Source organism: Pleurodeles waltl, chromosome 4_2 (assembly GCF_031143425.1).
Source record: "Pleurodeles waltl isolate 20211129_DDA chromosome 4_2, aPleWal1.hap1.20221129, whole genome shotgun sequence".
Taxonomy (NCBI): Eukaryota; Metazoa; Chordata; class Amphibia; order Caudata; family Salamandridae; genus Pleurodeles; species Pleurodeles waltl.
The window spans coordinates 51,027,859-51,049,733 of NC_090443.1; the positions used below are offsets into that span (position 1 = coordinate 51,027,859).

Sequence of the window (21,875 nt, forward strand, 5' to 3'; positions counted from 1 at the left end):
ATGATGTGGTGATTGCACATTTGAAAACAAAGGTACCACATGAGGAGTTAAATAGGGCCATAATTTTGATGATGTTGCTGGAATGGAAAAAGTTGGTACGTGCCTTTTTTAAGAAATTAATTCAGGTTTACTGTGAACATAATGGGCTTTGTTCTTGGTTTGTGCCCACAAATTTGCACTCAGATTCAGCAGAATGTGATTTGTTTTCCAATGTCTCTCAATGAGATCCTTCTGTATGCAAAATACTGTAGTGATACTCAAGAAACAGAGCAGAGAAAGTTGAAGGAGCGATACATGATTGTGTACACAAAGTTGACCCTCAATGGTGGTCTGAGAGGTTTGGTGGTAATGGAGTCAGGTCTTGATCTTGCAAGGAGTCTCTATTCAGTACATGCAAGGAGGGAAAACAGTCCCACACGAGAGGGGTGGAGGGAATGTAGGTGGCATGAATAATAGTGGTTTGAAAAAGGTTACCCTTTGCCACATAGGCAATAAAGTAAGTCACTGGAAGATAGAGTGTGGATTCAATCCATAAAAAGTGCAATTCAATACTCAAATACAGAATGTCATGCCACAAGATGGGGCAATGCAGATAGAATCCCCAATATGAAAGGTCCCTATGTAAATCATGCAAAACCCAAGATACATGAGGCCGAATGTGCCCCAAACCACCAGGTACAACCCCCTTTTTCAGAATGGAGAGTCACATTTTCACACTCGTACCAGAGTTCAGAATAATCTGTTCATTATTAATTTTCATACTTCCCAATTGCTTTGGTGTTTGAGAGTCCCATTGGATATGATCAGCCTCAGTGCTTGGTGCAATTCTACAGGTAAGACCAGAGTGGCCCTTAGATACAAGGTGAGGTGAATGGCCACCCTATATAGTTTTTGATCGATACTGGAGCTACCCTCTTGACTGTTAAGAACGGTTGAATTTCCAAAGTTGCCCTTTTCAGGAATAGATATCAAAGTTGTAGGTATTACAAATAATCAGTGCACAAATAAAAGCTGAGCCCCAATCCCAGTAAGAATTGGTTCCATCAGAGACAAACACCAATTTGTGATTTGCAATTCGAGTCCTGTTCATTTTTTTGGGAAGGGACTTGCTTTACAAACTCAATTACGTGATTTACTGCACACCGGAAGGAATGGAAATGGTAAGTCAGGCAGCTGATGCAGAATTTAAAAAGAAGTCCCAAAGTGAACAAGTAAAGTGTTCCACAGTTTTTCCACCACAACGAGAAGGAGCCACCCCATCTGGATTTTTGGAATCTGGAGATAATCACTTTCCTGAAAGTGGATGATCTCAGCAGTCTTTTAGGTGAGAGGTGAAAAACCTCGATGGTGAAGATCCAAGAAGACTATGCAAAGGGCTTTATATATCACCTGCTTTCTTACTGACAGCCAATGTAGGACACAAATGCAATCCCTCACTGAGAGATGTTCAAGCACATTTAAAACAAGGCGGGCTGTCGCATTCTTAATGACCTGTTTAGAGAGGACCTGTTCATGTTCAGATATAAAACATTGCGGTAGTCTAAGCATGATGTTATCAAGGCGATGACCATGACCACTGCAACAGGAAGATAAGGGGGAATAAGAGTAAACATTTTCTTCAAGAATCTGATGATGCAGAAGCAGGAGCTGGCAGTTCTACTAACCTAAGAGTAAAAATTAAGAGAGTTATCGAAAATAACCCCCAAGTTTTTTGCAAATACACATGGCGATGGTAAAAGTCCACATGCCTCTGGTCACCACAGCTCGGACCATACTGAGTGCTATGCCCTGAAAACTAGAATCTCATTTTTTTCGGTGTTTAATTTTAACCAATTGCCCTTCATACAGAATCTGATGCTATTCACGGACTGTTTAAACATATCTGCTACCAAAGGCAGGTTGTAGAGACAATAATTTGAGTGTCGTCCACATAAGATAACACCTGGAAACCAAACAAGTGCACTAACTAAGCAAGGGCGGAGACGTACTGATTGTTAAAAGTGGGGCTCAAGAAGGAACCCAGGGGGGACTCCACAGGAGAGCTTAAATGCCTCTGCTCCAAAAGCTCTACAGCTGACTGTCTGGACCCTATCCGTCATTAAGGTGCGGAGGAGGTCCAAAACAGTGTCCCTCAATCCCACCTGATGGAGTCTTTGGACCAGATGAGAGGGTGATATGGCATCAAAGGACGCTGACAGATCCAGCATTATCATGATGGTGGCACCCCCCTGGTCGACCTGGCATCATATAGAGTCTGCAGCGGCAAGCAGCGCAGACTGTGCTTTGACCACTTTTAGATGGATCCAAGAGATCCTGAGTTTTAATGAATATAAGCAACTCTTGGTTAGTATACGTTTATAACATTTTAGCCAGCGGAGGCAGTAGATAGATGAGGTGTAGGTTTTTAAGGTCCCCTGAACCCCTTTCGGTTTCTTATGAAGAGGAATGACACTAGCTTCCTTCCAAAGACTGGGATACACTCCCGTATTTAGTATCTGGTTAAAGACTTTAAGCAAAAGAGTTGCAAACTGATCAGGAGCGATTTGCAAGATTCTGGGTGGGCAAGGATCATCACAACCACCAGATTTCATATTCATAAGATAGTTTTTAACTTGCAGGAACGACATAGGTGGAACGCGGACAGAACTGCAGAACGATTCAGGTCAGCAGAAAGGACTAGCCTACCTTCATTACTATTGAAATCTGAATAAATCTTAAGGATCTTATCACTGAAATAGACAGCAACCTAACTGCAAAAACTTTCTGAGTTCTCCATAGACTGTTGACCAGAGGGGTAGGTAGCTCCTTTACCACCTTAAATAGTTCATTTGGGGAATTACTTGGAGATCTAATTTTATTAACATAGAATGAAGATTTGGCAACACCAATGGAACGTTAGATAAAAATCTAAATACCCTATAGTTGCCTTGGTGTTTGACAGTGGTGGAGTACATTGATGATACGCTTGTGGCATCTGTGACAAAAGAGGCATGCAGACAGGACACCATTGAGGTGCTCAACCATCTCATTGAGAATCGGCACAAGGTACATTAATACTGATACACTGCAGTAATGTCAGATGAAAGTCTGTTACTTATGACACTGTACTGAAAAAGGAGCGAGGAGAGTGCTGCTACAGCGTATCTCCATAGACCTGAAAATTAAGCGCCTTTCTACAGTGAGAGAGGTGAAAATGTTTATGGGAGTGGTGGAATAGTGCCACAAGGGGATAACCCAGCCTTTTCCTATTTAAGAAGGCCCTTCAGAGGCTAACACAAATGACATTAGTAACCCGGTACAATATTTTGAAGAATGCATGGAAGCCTTCCTGCAGCTCAGAAATTTGCTTTGTAATGCACCCCCACTAGGAATGTCAGACAGTAACAAGGAGTTCACATTGTACTGTCACAAGCATGATGGATACACTGAGTTGGCACAGACTCACGGAGGCATAGTTCTAATCTACGCTTGATCCAGTGGCTGCCACGCTTCCTGGTTGTTTGAAAGTGGCTCCAGCTGTTAGCCTGAGGATACAGCAGACTGAGGGTATTGTGATGGTTCACCCACTCATTGTAATGGTCTGGCACTCATTTGAAATCCTCTTGAAGCACACTCAAACTCAACACATGACAAGTAGCCACCTCACTAGGTACAATCAGGTGATTTTGGCCATTAAGAATGTTTCATTAAGGGATTGCAACACATTAAACCTGCAATGCTTTTGCCCATTCCTGAAAATGGTATTGAAAAGTGTGAGTCTGATCACAGTTGTGTTGATGTATCAGAGTTATGCACTAAAACAAGACCAAACATTCTGAAGACTGTGACCACATGTTGTTTTGTAGATAGTTCTTGTTTGAGAGATAAATGCGGAATCTTGAGAACAACATATGCCGTTTGCACCACTAATAGTGCTGTTGAAGCATCTTATTTGTGCAGTGAATCAGCAACACAAGTAGTCAATCTGATTGCTCTGACAAGGGCATGCTGTACATCTGATGGACAAAGGGTTAACATTTATATGAAAGTCAGTTCTATACTCGGCGTGGTGCATGACTTTGGGCAGCTGTGGTTACCGAGAGGTTTCCTGACCTCCTCTGGTTTCTCTATATGTAGCTGTATGTAATGAACCTTTTGAATGCACTCCAGTTGTCCAGCGAAATAGCAGTTGTGAATTGTGGTGCCTACAAGAGTGGTAATGATTTTATAACTACCGGAAATAGATGAGGTTGCCAGGTATTGCACTGTTTAGTCCAGCACATTTCACTTGAATGAACCATGAAATGATGAAAACAAGTGTTCCAAACATGTTCCTAAACACTGTGCATATGTTTAATGAGCTTCAAGGGCTGCAGCATGAGGTGCCTGAGATAGAGAAAGAAAAATGAGAAAGGGTAGGTTGTGTAAAAGACGCCAGCGAGATGTGGATGTCTAGTTGCGGGAAACCAGTTCTGCCCAGTTCCATATTGAAGGCTATCGTTCTACATGTACATAGCCTGACCCACCTTGCTCGAGATGGAATAGTGAAGATCTTTGAGCGCTATTGGCACAACCCACATGTTTGTGTCATGGTTGAATATGTAAGTCAAATGTGTATTGTGTGTCAGAAAATAAATGCAGGAAGAAAGAACATCATGACCATGAGTCACATAGGAAAATCAGACGACTTATTTATTCGTCTTCAAATCGACTTTGTGGAGATACCCTGCTGTAACCAGATGTGGCATAGCCTGGTTGTCATATGTTTGTTCTCCAGGCATACCCAACTAGGCAGTATGATTGTCTGACTGTGGCTAAGTAAATATGGAGGGAGTTGATCCTGTGACTTGGCTTGCCTGTTTATCTTGAATTAGATCAAAACAGTCACTTCAAAAGAAAGAGAGGTAATGGAACTGTTGTGCACAGCTTTAGACATAGACCAGATGTCCAGAAGCATCAGGAGTGGTAGAGAGTGTCAACAGGATGATCAGAGCTAAGTTAGCAAAAGCATTTGTTTGCATATCTCATAAATAGCCAGATGCACTCTTGCTGGTACTTATGAGCATCCGAAGCACCCTCTGTAATAACTGTAAACAAAATAGGACTCTCCCCGCACACAAATTCGATAGGGAGAGCCATAAGAATTTCTTCAATTTCTGCAGCTGCGCGTGCGAATATTACAGATGACATTGTTCTCAACTATTACAAATAAGTGGCTGACGTGCTGTGTTCTATTATCTCTCATCAGGTTTACTTGGCAACTCCATCTGTGAGTGCTGACTCTTGTCACGATCTAAACCCAGGTGATTGGTTTCTCATGAAAAAGCATGTGTACAAGTCTTGTCTGGAAGAGTAATGGAGAGGACCTCATCAACACTGCTTTTAAATGTCCATGCTTACCAAACTGGATCCATGCCTCGCTCACGAAGAGACTAAGAAGTGCAGGGAAAGAGGAAGGGACAAAATCCGACTAGTTCTCGGAATCTAGCTCAATTTAAAGTCTCTAAAGTGGCAGAAGAATTGGAAGAGGTCCCTACTTGAGCTTCTGCAGCACCCTTGCCTGAACAGCAGCCAGAGGGGAACCCAACGGAAGCACCATAGTCACCAGCTGAGAGGTAAACTAAGAGACCAGGACTGAGGCTCCGCGTCCACGGAGTTCTTGTGACTCCTGAAGAGAAAACAAGAGTCAAGCAGGGACATGTGCACAGTTAGTTGAAGATAAGGCAGGAGAAGCACCAAGGGTAAGTCAATCTCTGAAGGTGAAAACATGAACCAGAAGTGACAAGTACCTCAATAGGAAGAGTGCATCACAAAGACAAATGGCCAAAGAAGGAAAGCAGGAAAAGGAGAGAGCTGACAAAATCAAGAAGGCCAGAGACCATCAGAGAGGAGAGAGACCTTGAAGTACAAAAAGGCACATAACAGGCAGAGCTTACTGACAGCTACTTTGTGTGGTGTGGCAGAAATCATGAGACCAAGAAGATTGAGCAAACTGAATAAAAAGTACTAAGGCCTTGACTGTACCTACTTTGTGAAGAGTGACGCTGACTTAGATGATTTTCAAACTGATGTTGATGAAACTTCATGAAATACAGAGATCGTAGTTAAGGAGAAAGAATGTTGCGAAATCGTTTTTGAGCTTACAGAATCTCACTGAAAGGAGGAAAACCTTTTGAGACTATTGTAGGTCAGGCCCACGGTTAGACGACTACAGAACCCGGAGGTATCAAACTGAAGATGAGATACCCTTTAGATTTCATCTTAGGGTAGAGAATGTAGGGGTAGTTTTACAAACATTTTTCACTGGGTTTGCCCACTAACCAGCACAACATGTTTTTGCCTAAACCACCTAGGCCTTTTGAAGCAAAACCCTATCTACAAACAATAGTACACAGAGGTTAGTTCCAAAAGTTAACGCCATTTGAAAGGAGGTGTGGAAAGGAGAAATGTTTTGTTTTTCCTTTCTTTTCTGACTTTGCATGCGTGCTGCGCTGCACAGCACACATACAAAGTAGGTAAAGTTTTAAAGTGTGTATAAGCATAGTATTTTGTCCTGGAAGGTTACCCTTTTAGTCAGTGCTTAATTTGTAAATCAAAAAGTGGTGGTGCCCAAAGCCCTCATGTTAAACACGTGGCTGCTGCAATCAAATGTGCGAACCCGGAATACTGAGGTAGCGTAATCCTGAAGCCATCTCGGGCCTCCTCAATTCATATAAAGCCACTCCCTGCCCCTTCAGCTCACTCTTGCAGCATTCTACTTTCTTCCTTTGTGAGGTTTTTTCGTGTTTCCCTTCCTCCGTCTTAACCATGTGTGTCTTTTGGTTGCAGCAAATGCTTGAGGCAGAAGAATAAGCCCCGGCCATGAAAAATAAGTGCCGGTGCTCAGCACCGGAAACAACAAGCACAAATTAAGCACTGCTTTCAGTACAAAACGCATGCTAGACTCACACACACCCTTGCACTATGGTGCCAAGGTGAGTGCGAGGCGCACAGCAGCTAAAATCAGCCTCCCCCGCAGGTGGGGAGAGGGGAGGAGACAGCCATATCTCTGTAACTATGGCACTCTCCTGCTCTCTCACGCAGCAGAGTACAGCATTGTTTGCTGCTGCACTGTTTTCCATGTTTGTTTCTGTAAATCTGGGCTGTTGTGTTTAGTGTGGACTGAGCTAACAAAATAAAAGAACTAAACTGATAGTGAATGTTGACAAGGCAGATTTTTCATTTTCTGCCTTGACCTATAAAGAAATGAACATGGCGTTTAAGAAACAAATGTGCTGTAAAATTGTCCTAGTAGTTTTAGCAATTGCTATAGTAACCTCTGTAGCTGGCTTGTTTTCAGACCTTTATTTTCTACATGGATATGCCTCACCTAATGATAAAGCGAATCAAACGCTCGCAAATAATAAGGGAAAGCTAGAAGGAACATTTTCACATAAGCATGTTCTGAAAGTATTTTTTATTATGTTTATTATCAAATGTTAGCTGAACACTTAAGGAAGACGCATGTAGAAAATCACTCTGTTTGCTCTTATTTGTGTGCGTCTGCAGCTGAGGGATCTATTTGCTTTTGTCTTCCTTTGTCTTATGCTTTTTTATATAATTTGTTTTTTTAATCTGTTTTATCACCAAGATACAATTAAGCTGTTCTATTCTGACTATGAATCGCCATTTAGAAAAATAACCTATTACAAATTCTTCAAACTTGTACATATGGATGACTAAACCTATTTCTCGAATCTCGAAAGTATATAGAAGGGTAAGTAAAAAGGAATACATGGTGAAATATTTTCAGACTTTTGTACAATCTAATGCAAGTGGGCTTTCATGCAAAATTAATCATGCTGAAAGGGTCTTTATAGAAGAACTTAATGAAAGAATGGGGAAGAAAGTTTCAAAAGAAGGAATGAGGGGTGAATCAAAGCAAGGGGAAGAGAACATTTGAAAGAAAGAAATACATCCAAAGTTACATTTGCATTTGGCAAAGAAATGGAAATTATGCACCATTCACGAAAAGTAAGGGAATGATACCACAGAAATGGTGGGTTGGAGTGACTGATAAGAATTATTTGATGAAAGATCAAGTGCTAACAGGACACGATGCTAGTATAAGGGGAAAATATTATGTTTATGGCAAATCTGCTTATTTTCAGTTGCTGCACAATCGGGTGGGACGTTGCTATGCAGTCTTACTCATTCTAGAGAGATATTATATAGATAACCTGCATAGATGGAACTATACCTATCTACTGAGAAGTAGGCATAGCTTTGAACAGATACTGGGAGTTATCTTTGTCATTTTAATGCCTTCTGTTGGAACACATTTATATAGTGTTAAAATTACAACACTGTCTACCTTAGTGGATAATTCAGTGAATCATCTGGGGGGACAGTGTTGCTTCTTTGAAATGTAATGCATTGCACGAATGAAAGGAACACATTTATATAGTGTTAAAATTACAACACTGTCTACCTTAGTGGATAATTCAGTGAATCATCTGGGGGGACAGTGTTGCTTCTTTGAAATGTAATGCATTGCACGAATGAAACTCGAACTCTGGATAACATAGATAATGTAGGGCTCATACTCCATCTTGTTTGTGGCACTTACTGTCAAGTATCCTGTGTCATGTGGACAAAATCATATTTTCATAATGTTTGAATGTACTCTTCACAGACAAGACAACAAACTTCATGCAAATATTGAAATGTTGCTTCAGCACAAGTGCTCCTGCTCAAGGTTTTCACCTAGCTGTTTTAGCAGAAACACTCCTAATGTAACTATATTTGTTCTAATACAGGTAGTGTCCATGAGAAACTCGATTGTGTAACAAATAAACAAGATTTTCTAAAAGTATTTTCTTACACAACGGCAATGAATGTATGAAATATATTGCTTGCACCCTATAAAATGGAACTGTTTTCGGAGGTACTAAAGCCTTGTATTACCGACCTTTGGAGGCAAATCAATGCAGAATTGCTCTCCCATTTTATACTTTGTAACTTGCTGGGCTGAACCTTATTGCGTTCATTGATGGATTCTTTACTTTGACAGAAATGTGCACTTTGATTTATTGTTAAATTGATTTTGACTATATACATTTATTTCTGTACGATAAAACTTGAAATTAAGGCCCATATTTATACTTTTTTTGCGCCGCATTTGCGTCGTTTTTTGACGCAAAAACGGCGCAAACTTGCAAAATGCCATTGTATTTTGTAGGTTTGCGCCATTTTGCGTCAAAAAGCGGCGCAAATGCGGCGCTAAAAAAAGTATAAATACTGGCCTAAACCTTTAAGGTTTACGACTTGTCTGTTTGTGATTTTTGTAGAACCAAATGAGTGCTACGTGCTAAACTGAAATTGTCATTTAGAATGATTTAATGAGACCCAGGTTCCCCCAGAAGCACCAAAATCCGTAAAGGGACGATTAAGAGGACATGTTGCTGTGACATGTTGCTGAATGATGCAGTCTCCCTGTATAACCTGATGACAGGTTCCTCAAATGCCACCTAATAGATATCCAAAATCTGTTGAATGGGATACAAACCTCTGGGGGAGGACTCCTTCATTCCTTTCCAGATCTGTAATGGCTGCAGGAGCTTACCTTATGTCAAAGAGCGAACACCTAAGCAAATACCTGTGAACAACACCTGCACTCTGCAAGACACGCAGTAACTCCGGGACAGGGGAGGCACTGGCACTTGTGAGGCAGAAGAGTAACAACTATGGAATGTGGAGATTTGAAAGTGAGACATGGAGGGACAAGTAGTATCAGACATTGAGGCAGAGAGTGCAGATCCCATACATCAGGACAGACAAAGATGAAATCGAATATCCATTGGTTGCACTCACACAGGTTTTGTGAAAGCTGTATGACTCAGTCACTCCCATGGAACCTTCAGCATTGGGCTAATCCATGACTAGCCGGTGAAATAAAAGCCATTACACTATGATGCCTAACAGCGCCAGCGCTGCGCTATAAAAAAACTACACAACGTACCATGTTCCTGTGACATAGATGTTTTTGTGCAACATTTTCAAAATGTTTGTTTTTTCAGTCTTACAAGAAAATACTGATATGGCTAATATGACAGCCCTACACTTGCCAAAGATGCCTACTCCTGCATTAGTATTCATGGCCTTACCTATGATGGCCTGTAAAACATCATCAAACCTTCCCTTAACTACTTGCTGGCACACAGTCGGCAGCCCTGCCCTTACCTAAGATGGCCAGCACTACATCGTCTCGAAGTACCTCCATGGAGCCAGAGCAGATGAAGTAGAGGGCCTGTAGGGCGTCTCCTTGCCGGATCAGGTACTCGCCCGGGGTGCAGAATGAGGGCTTGATGCTAAGCGAGAGCGAGCGCAGGCAGCCACGACTGGCTGAGTCAAAGATGGGCAGCTGAAGGATCTCCTTGTTCAGGTGCATGGCAATGTCTGCCCTCAGCTCATCCGGGAGGCTGCGCAGGAGCTGGAGGGAGGGAACAAAACAGCCGTCAGGGATCTTCACTACTGAACACAAGCACTCATCAGATCCTTCCCTAGTAGGAGCTGGGCTGGATCTAAACCTCTTCTTTGGCCTACCTTTTGACTCAACATTTCTTCCTAGCAACAACTCGTATGGATTTTTATAGACCCCTGTGGGGTAGAGTGCAGTATACAAGTGCAGTGAAGTAACAGTACTTAGAAGAGTAGTTGAAGTAGTGGTATCAGAGGTAGGGATGGTAGCAGCAGTAGTAGTATTCTTGACACATGGAATAGCAGGAGGAAGAGGAGGAGAGGAGGATTAGGAGTAACAGCAGTAAGAGGAAAACAGTAGTAGCATGGGCAGAGGAGGAGGAGAAGGGAAAGAGTAACAGTAATAGCAGTGGTAGAAGTAATATGAGTAGCATTAGAGGTGGGAAGTTAGGTTTAGTAGTATTGGTAGTAGTTGTAGTAGTAGGAGTTGTAGCAGGGAGAAAGTATGACTAGCAGGGTAAGCTACTGCAATACTAAAGGGATGTGTAGATGGGAAAGAGAAGGAGTAGTACTAGGAGGAGAGGTTACAATAATGGAAGTAGCAGTACTGGTATAAAAAAGAAGTGAGGAGTAGGGGATCCATTAGCAGTAAAAAGAGTGGAATAGCACTGGTAGATGTGGTTAGTGTATGGAGCAGAAACAAGTGCAGTACATATGTTTTTCAATGCAGATTTCTGTACAGTTGTAAAGATTCAAAGACTTAATGGACCTACGTCCAGTTCTTTAAATGGGTCGGTACTGTCCGTTACTGAGTACCAGCACTTTTTTATTTTGAGAGGGAAAGTACCAGCACATTTCAAGAAAAATTTTATACTTTTAATTGGAGAGTACCGTCACTTCTCAGAAACAAGCAGGTACTCTGGCACTTTAATTTTTCCATTTCAAGCACTGACAACGTCAACACAGACCGCTGTTTAACCCCCTACATGAAATACGCCATACAGAGAGACATGGGGTGCAAAACGAATCAAGCTTTTTTACAAGGTATAAGGTATCAACTTCTTGGAGTACCTTCTACCTCACAGTGTATAACTGAGCCCAAAGTTCATGCTGAGTGCACTTAAGGTATCTTAGAGAGGGACCTTAGTGAAAACAATTCCTTCAATAGGAACCCCACTCCTTACCCTGAGTTTTCAACCATGTAGGGAAAGACAGTACTCTTCAAAGTATCCAAGGCGTGTGTTAGATATGTGCCCGGGGCAGCGTAAGGGTGCAGTGTGGACAGACCATAAGCACGTTGCACTGTGAGGCTCAACTTCACGTACACTTGGCACCCTGATTTTGAACTGGTCTTTCTTTCACCCATTAAACATGCCTATGTGATGTAAAACACACACCAAAAGTATTTTCAACAGGAATCAAGCACTGGTGAGTACAAATAAATGGTTAAATGCTTCAGGTGCTAAAGTCTTCTTCTGGTAAGCAACCAAACGTCTAAAAGGTGGTGGGAGGACTGTCGTAGTTTGACTTTTGCTCTAGGCAAGACTGCTGGTTTGAGGAGCACAGTACTTATGTTTGTAGGTGACTAAGTCAATCCTACAACAAGTCGCAACTGTCATCCAAAACCCTTCCGGCTCATAAGCAGCACCTCACCAAAAACCCAAACAGTAGAAGGTGATTTGTGGCAGCCTTTACGCATGGACTCAAGAGTGCAACATCTCAGGGAGGTCGTGGTTAAATGGAGATTCCCCCTTTCTCACATGAACAAAGTCTCAGTCAAATACACCGGCAATGAAGGAGATACAGTAAAGTTTTTCAATAGGTTTTATTAACAAGAGTGCAATCTACGATAAGTTTCATGAACTGCAATGATTAGGATAATGAGCAGTGCAAGAAACTGAACTGTAAAGATGACAGTCGTGAATACAAAGACCCCCACCATCCTGCAACAGCATGAAATGACATGAGATGTGAAATATGCCCTAATACCCTAACATGATGAGCCTGCCCTCTAACCTGAAGAGAGCTAGGTGTGATAAACCCAATATGCCAATGCCATGTACATAAAAAGAGCCCTCCAACCCTCGGATTGAGGTCTCTAGATCAGACTCTGGGGGGACATGAAGACTGGGTCAGCATCAATGCGACATGTAGCATCAATAGTGTTGATGGCTTATGGTAGGAACCCCTCTAACTATCTGTCCGTGTAATGTGATTTATACAGATCTGATCAGACTCCTGACGTAGGGGCCGCAGTCATATAAACAATTCCCTCGAAAGCGCAAAGAGGGAAAGTACCTAATATTAATACCTACAGTTTGTTTATCTTTGGCACTGATAGTGACACCTTAGCACAGTGGCACTGATAACATGAAACTAAAACATTGGCCTAAGTAAGAACAATGCAGCCATCTTGGAAAGATGTAATTAAATAATTGCGCTAAAACCGAACAAACTAAGTAGGGTAAAAGTCACTGGGTGACGAGGGCACAAGTCTGCAAGCCAGAAGGCTAAGCTAACTCCTGCTTCCCATTAAAACAAGATAGGATTCACTACAGGACTGCTTGCAATAAGTCTAACCACCAGCAATCACTCAGGGTAGAACTCCAACCCACTGTCATTTTGCCCACCATGCCACCTCAGTTTGGACCCAGTCATATGCAAATCAGTCTCAACCCTGCTCCAATAGGAATAGTCCCCCCAAACTGCCTGAGCAGATCTTACCTTAACTGGAACACAAGCAACCCAAAACCGGTTTTGACCTGATTGGGGCTCGTCAGTCAGGTGAAGCTGTTCTCCTGTATTATTGCTCCCACGTTGTGGGCTCCATTTTATAATTACTCCAGTGCGTTAGAGGATAGAATTGGAACCTCCTCCTCATTGTATTTAATGTACAGCATTCCCCAGGGATCCTACTCTGTAGCTCTTTATCCTGAGGGGCTGCGACAGCAGGTGTTTTTTGCTGATAGTTATCACCTTCTAAGAAGTCATACATCTTGTGGGGGAGGTCAGGAGAAGCCAGCACAGGAGGGGCATATGGAATCAGCATGAGAAAGTGAGGACTCGAAGAAAGGAGGAGAGAGGGGCAACACACAGATAGATACTGGTGTTAGGCTTTGTTTTAGGTTGTATTACCTGCTGCTTAAATATTTCAATGGATTTTTATGATTTTTATGATGATGTTATCAGTTTAAACATAAATAAAGCAATAGAAAAAAGGAAACTGGAGTGCATTGGTGAAATGTGTTACAGTTGTGCAGAGAACGGTGGTGTTGAGATGAGACAGGTGTTTGAAAAAGGGTACTGATGGATAATAAAATGCTATGGGGGATAAAAGAGTTGGCAAGGCAACAGGAATGCGAGAAAAAGACAGGCAGTGGAAAGTAAAAGGCACAGAGAAGGGTACAGAATGATGAAACGACATGGGTACAAAAGCAAACATGAAGCCCAGCTCATGGAAGGAACTAAGTGAACATGGCCAGTGCATAGAAAGAGTGCATGAAGAGCAAAATGATGGGGTGACATTGTGAAAGGAGTGCTGGTAGGGGGGAATCGAGTTAGGGAACAATGCTATTTCTCCAAGAAGGGTAGCTTCATGGAATTACTCAACACTGAATATCTCTGCCTCTTTTTCACAAGAAATGCTGCTTCCCCAAAGATATCTTAAACTAGTGCCTATTTAAGAAGAGCAATACATTGAAAATGATGTTGGGCGGTAGATTCACTGAAGATGGATTCTAGCACTGAAGATGGATTCTAGCACTGAAGATGGATTCTAGCCTTTTCAAGCCAGTCGGCTGCCAGAGTCCATTTTACAGTGCAGTGTTAGCTAGCTCACAGTTAATTTTGCCATCTGAAAAGATCAAATAATTTTTTATTTTAAAAAGTTCCCATGTACTTTCCTATGTTATTGGTGTTGTCAGGTGATATGAAGGGTTCCTTTCAAACCTAGAATTGAAGAGATTTCTTCATACATTACAGAAAAACAAAGAAAGGGAATTAATTTCATTTATAATAAAGTCATAAATTGCCTATAGAAGGAAGAAAAGACAGTTCTTAGAGAATCATCATTAGTATGGCGCCCTTAGAGGTTAGTAAGAGCACAAGGCTGTATGTTTCTCATCCATCTGGCCAATGGAGCTTGGAAGGATACCTTTACAAGTGCCAGAGGTTGCTGCATGAAAGGGAGAAGGCTGGAGTGTGTCATATTTACTACCACATGGCGTATTCCTGCTCTCTGCCCGCGCTGGTGCACAATATGCTGCCTAGCGCCAACGCAGGCACCCTCCCCCATGGTGCATGTGTGACTGCATTTCTAGCAGGATTTTTTTTTAGTGCCTGAAGGGACACCTTCCTGCACACAAAAATCATCTGAGGCTTTTTCTTCTTTCTAAGTGTGCTGCAGAATGTATCACACTTAGAAAAAGGAAACAAAGAGCAGAGGCATTTTAACGCATGGAAAGAGTGGGCAACTGCCCAGGGCCCCCACCTTTCAAGGTCCTCTTCAGTCTCAAATATAACTATTTCGGTATGCAAACCTTTTGCCTCTTTGTCTACCTCTACCTCTTTCTCCCTTTGAAAAGATAATCTTAAGGATTTTTGGCTCTAAGCAAGGCATATTTCATTTTTTTAAATTAAATACTTTTTATTTGTTGCAACTTACTGGCCATACGAACAGAAAACATTTTCATCCTTATATGGACACGGCATATTTCAACTATTTTTGAGTATCCTTTCTGAAAGTTTGGCATTGTAAAGGCTGGAGTTATCAGAAATTGGATACTAAAATTTAAAGGGGCCCCCAAAAATGCTTTGCCTGGAGCCCCAAAAATCCACAAGGCCAACACTGACAATGAGGAGAAATAAAGATATTTTTGTTGCACCTGCTCTTGGGAGGTGTAACATTTTGACACATTCCCAGGCATACCAGTTTTGGTAAATCTTGGAATGCTCCAAAATCCATGGGCAGATGCATAGAATCTCCCACGCATCCACCCATGGAATGCCTTCCCAGGGCAGAGAAAGGCAAGGTAGCAATTTGCGGTGCCTTAAGTTACTTCAGATTCACCAAGCAACACAGGGCCATGCAAGGTGATCTATAGTTGGGTGGGAACAGAAAGTAGTCTAATTTGTAAAGGAAGTGGTAAAAAGTATTTGGCAGAATTACCTCTGCTGTTCCCATGTTAGCAGTATTTGAGCACCACATTGCCCACTGGAAGAGCACCTCCCAACAGCGGATTTTCCACTTCCACAGCAAATTAGAGGGTTTTCTTTTAGCACTCAATTCTAAATAAGGCCCTACTGTATGCCTGGCACAGGAGAAAGAAAGTCTCACCTCTCTGTCCAAAATCTCAGATCTGTGTTCTTATTTACCAGCGGATAGAGATTTTTAAGGCATAGGAAGAACCTGTGTTGACTTTTCTTGGTTTACCTAAAGGCCCTGATTTTGAGTGACCACTCATTTGAAGGTCATTTGAAAACATGGCATCACCTATTGCGAGTATGCTTTTAGCACCTCATCAACTAGGCAGAAACGGATGACAATCAAGCCACCACTATGACCATTAATTTTGAAAAGGCGCTTGGTACTGAGTTGAGGCCTAGATTTAAGATCACTGCCCACACAAAAGCTCAGCAACAAACAAAAAGATGTTGGAAGGAATTCTTGACGTAATCTCAGGATGGATCCCAAACCATTGTTTTCAGTGGTGTCTTGGTGACGGGGTGGGTCAGAGGGGAATTGGTGGGGCTGATAGGGCTGGTGGGGCCGGTTCCCCATCTGTAAAAAAAAACAATTCCTGGCTCTCCCTAATGCCCTACCACAGGTGACAATCGGCAAACACAGACACTGATCTCTCTGTCTGGGAACAACAATATTGTTTCTGTTTCCATTTCACATTTTACTTTCACTTGCATTCCCAAAGAGTATTTGATTTTTCCAGGATTGTGTGGGTCTGTATTTTTTTCATATAACATATTACTCATGTATAGGGTCTACTGTGAAAAGATTTGCTCCTGTGGAGCTGTGTGTGTTCAGGTTGAGGGTGGGCCATGACTAAGAGCTATGGAGTTCGGGTTAGTCAATGGATCATAAAGGGGTTTGGAATATACAGTCATACAGTCCTTGGCCTCTGTGCACAGCACACAGAGCAATGTACAGCTGTTTCAAATGTAATTGTTATTATATGCAAAAGTGGGTGATGGAGGTAAACAGCTGTCAAAATATTGAGGGCGAGAAAGTTACAGAAAATGCAAATGCAATGCATATAGGTGAATGGGTGTACTATGTGGAGGGATTGGTTAAGTGAAGAAGATGCAAGGAAGTATGTGCATGAGAGAGTGAAAAGAGGTCGCTGAAGAGTACAGAGATGAGATATAAGATATGCAGATTATGTTTCTCAGAAAGATATGAGAAAAGTGAGTAAATGACTAATGATAGATGGCAGAAGAGAGTGGTGGGAAAAGGAGAACTAGAGTGACTGAGACACTCCGTAGACCTTGCCCCTTCCACAGATCATAGTCATGTCTAATTCACAGTGTTCTTCATCGGTTTACACACATATATATATATATATATATCAACGGTTTACACATATATATATATATGTTCGATGGCATGTGTAGCTGCAGATACACATGCTGTGCACATCCCGCCATCTGGTGTTGGGCTCGGAGTGTTACAAGTTGTTTTTCTTCGAAGAAGTCTTTTCGAGTCACGAGACCGAGGGACTCCTCCTATTTCGACTCCATTGCGAATGGGCGTCGACTCCATCTTAGATTGTTTTTTTTCCGCCATCGGGTTCGGACGTGTTATTTTTCGCTCCGTGTTTCGGGTCGGAAAGTTAGTTAGAATCTCGGAAAAAACGTCGGTATTATTTGCGTTCGGTTTCGGGTTAGTTACAACAGATCGACACCGAATTTTGAAGAGCTCCGGTGGCCCTTCGGGGTTTTTTCGATCCCCCGTCGGGGCCTGGTCGGCCCGGCCACGTGTGACTTCAAGGCTGATGGAACGGACCCCATTCCGCTTCTGTCCAAAATGCCATAACAAGTATCCGTATACGGATCAGCATCTGGTCTGTAACTTGTGCTTGTCCCCAGAGCACAAGGAAGATACTTGTGAGGCCTGTCGAGCGTTTCGGTCCAGAAAGACGTTAAGAGACCGAAGAGCCAGAAGACTGCAGATGGCGTCGACGCCGACAGGACAAGAGCGGTTCGAGGAGGAAGCTTTCTCTATCCACGAGTCGGACTCGGAAGAGCTCGAGGCCAAAGAAATGCTGAAAACCGTGAGTAAGACGTCGAAACATAAGACTCACGAGAAGTCAACAAAAGCCCAGGGGACGCCACCGCCAACAGGCCATGGCTTAACCCCAAAAATAGGTGACCGATCCAAGGCACCGAAAAAGGGCACGCTGGTGTCGAAGTCATCCGACTCCGGTCGAGATACCGCCACACAGCAATCTCGGACCCGAGACATCAGCTCAGAGAAATTTCGGCACTGTGACAGCGGCACCGAACAAATTCGGCACTGAGACACCACCACGCCGAAAATTACAAAGGTTTCTTCGGAGCCTAAAAAGACGTCCGAAAAAGTTTCGGTTCCGAAACATCCAGCCTCGGAGCCGAAAACAGGTTCCTATACAGAGGAACAAGGATTGTCCTCCCAAATGCAAAAACATAGATTCGGAGAGGAACTTCAAGCAGTAGAGCCAGACTATACTCAAAGGAGGCTCCACATTCAACAAGACACAGGGAAGATAACCACTCTTCCCCCAATTAAAATAAAAAGAAAACTTGCCTTTCAAGAAAAGGACAAGGAGCCACAGGCAAAGGTGGCAAGGAAAACAACTCCACCACCGTCTCCACCACCATCAGTGCACACATCACCAGTAGCAACTCCTCCACTGATGCACTCCCCGACTCATACTACCATGAGTCAAGATGATCCCGATGCATGGGACCTTTATGATGCTCCAGTATCGGACAACAGCCCAGACTCGTACCCTGCCAGGCCGTCCCCACCTGAGGACAGTACATCTTACACACAGGTGATCACAAGGGCAGCAGCTTTCCATAACGTCACCTTGCATTCCGAACCAATTGAGGATGACTTTTTGTTTAACACGCTATCCTCCACTCATAGCCAATACCAAAGACTACCTATGCTCCCAGGAATGCTAAAACATTCAAAACAAATCTTTCAGGATCCTGTTAAAGGCCGAGCCATAACTCCGAGGGTGGAGAAAAAGTACAAGCCACCGCCAACAGATCCAGTTTATATTACAACGCAGTTAACACCAGACTCAATAGTTGTCGGGGCAGCTCGTAAGAGAGCAAACTCTCATACCTCGGGGGACGCACCACCTCCAGACAAAGAGAGTCGCAAATTTGATGCTGCGGGCAAAAGGGTTGCAGCACATGCAGCAAACCAATGGCGCATTGCCAATTCACAAGCACTTTTGGCAAGATATGATAGAGCTCACTGGGATGAGATGCAACATTTGATAGAACACTTACCCAAGGAGTTCCAAAAAAGAGCACAACAAGTGGTGGAAGAAGAACAAAGTATCTCTAATAATCAGATACGGTCTTCAATGGATGCAGCAGATACGGCTGCAAGGACAGTAAATACTGCAATAACAATAAGAAGGCACGCATGGCTGCGCACGTCAGGGTTCAAGCTGGAAATTCAACAAGCCATGCTAAATATGCCATTTAATGAACAGCAGTTGTTTGGGCCGGAAGTCGACACTGCTATTGATAAACTCAAGAAAGACACTGATACAGCAAAAGCCATGGGCGCACTCTACTCCCCGCAGAGCAGAGGCACATTTCGCAAAACACCTTTTAGGGGAGGGTTTCGAGGACAACCTACAGAAACCACAACATCACAAACAAGGCCCACTTACCAAAGCCAATATCAGCGGGGAAGTTTTCGGGGGCAATATAGAGGGGGACAATTCCAAAAAAATAGAGGAAAATTCCAAAGCCCCAAAACTCCTCAAAATAAGCAGTGACTTACAAGTCACACATCCCCATCACATAACACCTGTGGGGGGAAGACTAAGCCAATTTTACAAACATTGGGAGGAGATAACAAGATACTTGGGTACAAGCAATTATCCAGCATGGTTATTGCATAGAATTTCTCGAATTCCCTCCAACAGTCCCACCGAAAACACACAGTATGTCAAAACAACATATAAATCTTCTAGGATTAGAAGTTCAAGCATTGCTCCAAAAAGAGGCACTAGAATTAGTACCAAAACAAGAACTAAACACAGGAGTTTACTCACTGTACTTTCTGATACCCAAAAAAGACCAAAGTCTAAGACCTATACTAGATCTCAGAATATTAAATACATACATCAAACCAGACCACTTTCACATGGTTACGTTACAAGAAGTAATCCCACTGCTCAAACAACAAGACTACATGACAACACTGGATCTAAAGGATGCATATTTCCATATACCAATACATCCTTCACACAGAAAGTACCTAAGGTTTGTATTCCAAGGGATACATTACCAATTCAAAGTGTTGCCATTCGGAATAACAACTGCGCCAAGAGTTTTTACAAAATGTCTAGCAGTAGTAGTTCACATATCAGAAGGCAGCAAATACATGTGTTCCCGTACCTAGACGATTGGTTAATCAAAACCAACACGCAAATACAGTGTTCACAACACACAAATTATGTCATAGAAACCCTACACAAACTAGGTTTCTCAATCAATTACTCAAAGTCACACCTTCTGCCGTGTCAAACACAGCAATACCTAGGGGCAACAATCAACACAGTAAAAGGCATTGCCACTCCAAGTCCACAAAGAGTCCAAACATTTCACAATGTAATACAAGCCATGTATCCAAACCAAAAGATACAGGTCAAATTGGTAATGAAACTGCTAGGCATGATGTCTTCATGCATAGCCATTGTCCCAAACGCAAGGCTGCACATGCGGCCCTTACAACAGTGCCTAGCATCACAATGGTCACAAGCACAGGGTCAACTTCTATATCTGGTGTTGATAGACCGCCAAACATACATCTTGCTTCAATGGTGGAACAGTATAAATTTAAACCAAGGGCGGCCTTTTCAAGACCCAGTGCCACAATACGTAATAACGACAGATGCATCCATGACAGGGTGGGGAGCACACCTCAATCAGCACAGCATCCAAGGACAATGGGACATTCAGCAAAGACAGTTTCATATAAATCACTTAGAACTGTTAGCGGTGTTTCTAGCGCTGAAAGCATTTCAACCCATAATAACCCACAAATACACTCTTGTCAAGACAGACAACATGACAACAATGTATTACCTAAACAAACAGGGAGGAACACACTCGACACAGTTGTGTCTCCTGACACAAAAAATATGGCATTGGGCGATTCACAACCACATTCGCCTAATAGCACAATTTATTCCAGGGATTCAGAATCAGTTAGCAGACAATCTCTCTCGGGATCACCAACAGATCCACGAATGGGAAATTCACCCCCAAATACTGAACACTTACTTCCGAATTTGGGGAACGCCACAAATAGATCTATTTGCAACAAAAGAAAACTCAAAATGCCAAAACTTCGCATCCAGGTACCCACAACATCAGTCTCAGGGCAATGCACTATGGATGAACTGGTCAGGGATATTTGCGTACGCTTTTCCCCCTCTCCCACTTCTTCCATATCTAGTAAACAAGTTGAGTCAAAACAAACTCAAACTCATACTAATAGCACCAACATGGGCAAGGCAACCTTGGTACACAACACTACTAGACCTTTCCGTAGTACCTCATATCAAACTACCAAACAGACCAGATCTGTTAACACAACACAAACAACAGATCAGACATCCAAATCCAGCATCGCTGAATCTAGCAATTTGGCTCCTGAAATCCTAGAATTCGGGCACTTAGGGCCAGATGTAGCAAAATAACATTTTGCGACTTGCAAATTGCGAGTACTAGCGACTCGCAGTTTGCAACTCGCAAAATGTTATGCAGAAAGGTGTCTCAGACACCTTCTGCGAGTCGGTATGGGGTCGCAAAGACCCACCTCATTAATATTAATGAGGTGGGTCACAAATTGCGGCCCCATACCGAGTCTAGGCACTCGCAAACATGGAGGCCTGCTGTCGTCAGCAGACCTCCATGTTCGTGACTGCTTTCAACAAAGCAGTTTTTTTTTTTTTAAGTGTAGCCCGTTTTCCTTCAAGGAAAACGAGCTGCACTTAAAAAAAAAACCGAAACCTTTAGTTTCGGTTTTTTTCAGAGTAGGCAGTGGTCCATAGGACCACTGCCTGCTCTGAAAAAATAAGTTTGTGAGCATTCACAAAGGCGAAGGGGTCCCTTGGGGACCCCTTCCCCTTTGCGAATGAGTTACCATCCACTTCAAGTGGATGGTAACTGCGAGTTGATTTGCGACCGCT

General features: G+C 42.8%; 1 protein-coding gene across 1 annotated transcript in view; it reads right to left on the reverse strand.

Annotated features, from left to right (window-relative positions):
* KCNH3 (potassium voltage-gated channel subfamily H member 3) overlaps positions 1–21,875 on the reverse strand; it is a 379,713-nt gene that overhangs the window by 137,221 nt on the left and 220,617 nt on the right. Inside the window, exon 10 of the mRNA XM_069230614.1 lies at positions 10,201–10,450. Within this exon, the coding sequence (XP_069086715.1) occupies positions 10,201–10,450 (250 nt within the window). The remainder of the gene's footprint in view (positions 1–10,200; positions 10,451–21,875) is intronic.